The sequence below is a fragment of the Triticum dicoccoides genome, chromosome 6B (assembly GCF_002162155.2).
Source record: "Triticum dicoccoides isolate Atlit2015 ecotype Zavitan chromosome 6B, WEW_v2.0, whole genome shotgun sequence".
NCBI classification, from domain to species: Eukaryota; Viridiplantae; Streptophyta; class Magnoliopsida; order Poales; family Poaceae; genus Triticum; species Triticum dicoccoides.
The window spans coordinates 468,315,926-468,318,008 of NC_041391.1; the positions used below are offsets into that span (position 1 = coordinate 468,315,926).

Consider the following 2,083-nt stretch of genomic DNA (forward strand, 5'->3'; position numbering starts at 1 on the left):
AATGTTCGGGTGAAATGCTTAAAATCCGAACATTCAGATTTTATCGGGGTCCAAAAAGAACCAGGGCTCCCCAACCCTACTGCCGCCGCTGGAGCCAGCGGCTGTGCCGGCGTAGGAACTGCCTCGCGTATCGCCTCGAGCGAGAGAGAGGAAACGGAACTCCCTCGCGTTGTGTATAAGGAGATCATGAACTCTGTTGTTAAGGCCTTCAATTTCCTCTAACCAAAAACAAACAAGTAAAGTAATCTTAATTCGAAAAAAAACAAGTAATGAACAGGCCACACCACCCAACAAATTGCCTGAGAACTACTACTGCTTTTGGACCAGCTGAAAGACACTAAAACCAGAAACGAAGTACACCTACTGTTCGCAGTTCACTCGAGATCTTCTCTGTTTAAACATGACAAAAGGTGACCAAAAAGGAAGCACGCGTGAACGAATGGTTTCACCGCAGCCCCACCAATGCCGCCCCCGCCGCCTCTTCTCATGGGAGCACCCGGTTGAACACCCGCGACACGTCGGACGGCCGGACGGGCTTCATCAGGAAATCCTCTGCGCCTTCCTCCAAGCATCTGATTAACATAGAAAGAAAAGGCACCGGGGTTAGTCGACGTCTAATTCCCATAGAGGAGTAGTAGTACTTGAACATTGTATGGTAGAATTCAGACCTGCTGATCCTTGTCGGCACGTTCTCCGAGGACATGATCACCACGGGGATCTGCTTCAGCGTGGATGACTCCTGCGCGATTTTTGCCTCGTAAACTAGATGTGATTTGGCTCTAAAGAAAGAAAGATTGCCACTGGGCAGGACTTGGAGAAGAAGAAATAGACTAGCACGCACCTTGACCTTCTTTAGGAGCTCGTATCCCGTCATCTCCGGCATCCAGTAATCCGTAATTATCATGCTCACATTGGGCTCCTGGACGCGATCCCCAAACACAGAAGCAGATCAGAAATACGTACTATCCAGAGAAATGCCAAGAGATTACAGCCAATAAAGAGACAGAGAGAGAAATCAAAGGCGTACCGATCCTAGCAGCTCCAGGGCCCTCTTCCCGCTATCCACGGCCGTCACTGCCCACGAAACCAACAACAGATGCACTCGGTCACTTCTCATGCATGCAAACGCGCACAGATTCAATGGCGATGCTGCAACCAGACCCACGATTGGACTCACCACGGAACCGAGAGCTGCGAAGGATGCCGGAGATGACGGCGCGGTCGACGGAGCTATCGTCCACCGCGAGAACGTGAAGAGGTGCGCCGCCGCCGGCCGCCGAAAACACGGCCGTCCTCCCAAACACGCCTCCTGCGACGCTCGACATCTCGAAAGCTTCTTGTCGATCGCTAGGATAGAAAGAAAGATACGCGCGCAAGTCTGTAGTAGTATCTCTCTCGTCTCCCGTGGGTCGTCACAATCAAGAAGGGGCCAGCCAGGGTGGTGCGTTTATATGCAGGGCCAAGGGTGAACGAGGGTGAGGGCGACGGGGAAAATACAGAAGGTAGTGCAGCGCGGGAGATCCTAGTGCAGCTGTGCAGGGATCCACAGGATCTGGATACGGCACGGAGGCCGGATACCACACGACACACGTGCCGGGCCGGATCGCATGTACTTGTACGCGCGCAGCGAGTAAAGCGGAAATCTTGTGTTGCCGCAAAAGGGGAGGGCAGGGGAGAGGACAGAGGATCGGGGCCAGGGGAGGGATTGACTCCCTCCTGCCTGTCGCGGCCGAGGACGGACAGGATCTCCCCTCTTAAATACCACCGGTCCCTTTTGATGTGTCACATGATCTCCTCGACGATATGATGTGACGATTCAGCTTAATTAGTAGATAGTGATACGAGCTCGGCCGATCTGTAAATTCATACTATCTGCATGTGCCATACAACTTTTTCCCGGCCGGTGTAGATATATTTGTCCCGGCCTGGCCGAGCTGCCTTTGGCTGTTGCCAGCTTGTGCATCAATGGCAATATGGCATCACCAACGCGGATTTTAAAATCAGTCTCAAATGTTTGGAATTTAACCCTCCAACGTGGATCAGCGTATCAGTCCAACCGGTTCGGATGTCTGCAATCTCATAG

At 52.5% G+C, this 2,083-nt stretch overlaps 1 protein-coding gene across 1 annotated transcript; it reads right to left on the reverse strand.

Annotated features, from left to right (window-relative positions):
- Positions 1–484: 484 nt before the first annotated feature.
- Positions 485–1,438, reverse strand: LOC119324760 (two-component response regulator ORR11-like). The gene is made up of 5 exons (XM_037598535.1): positions 1,178–1,438; positions 1,028–1,074; positions 842–919; positions 669–739; positions 485–572 (listed from the first exon to the last, which is right to left on the reverse strand). Exons 1-5 carry the CDS (start codon positions 1,323–1,325, stop codon positions 485–487), a joined length of 432 nt encoding a protein of 143 aa, XP_037454432.1. The 5' UTR covers positions 1,326–1,438.
- Between the last annotated feature and the right edge of the window lie 645 nt (positions 1,439–2,083).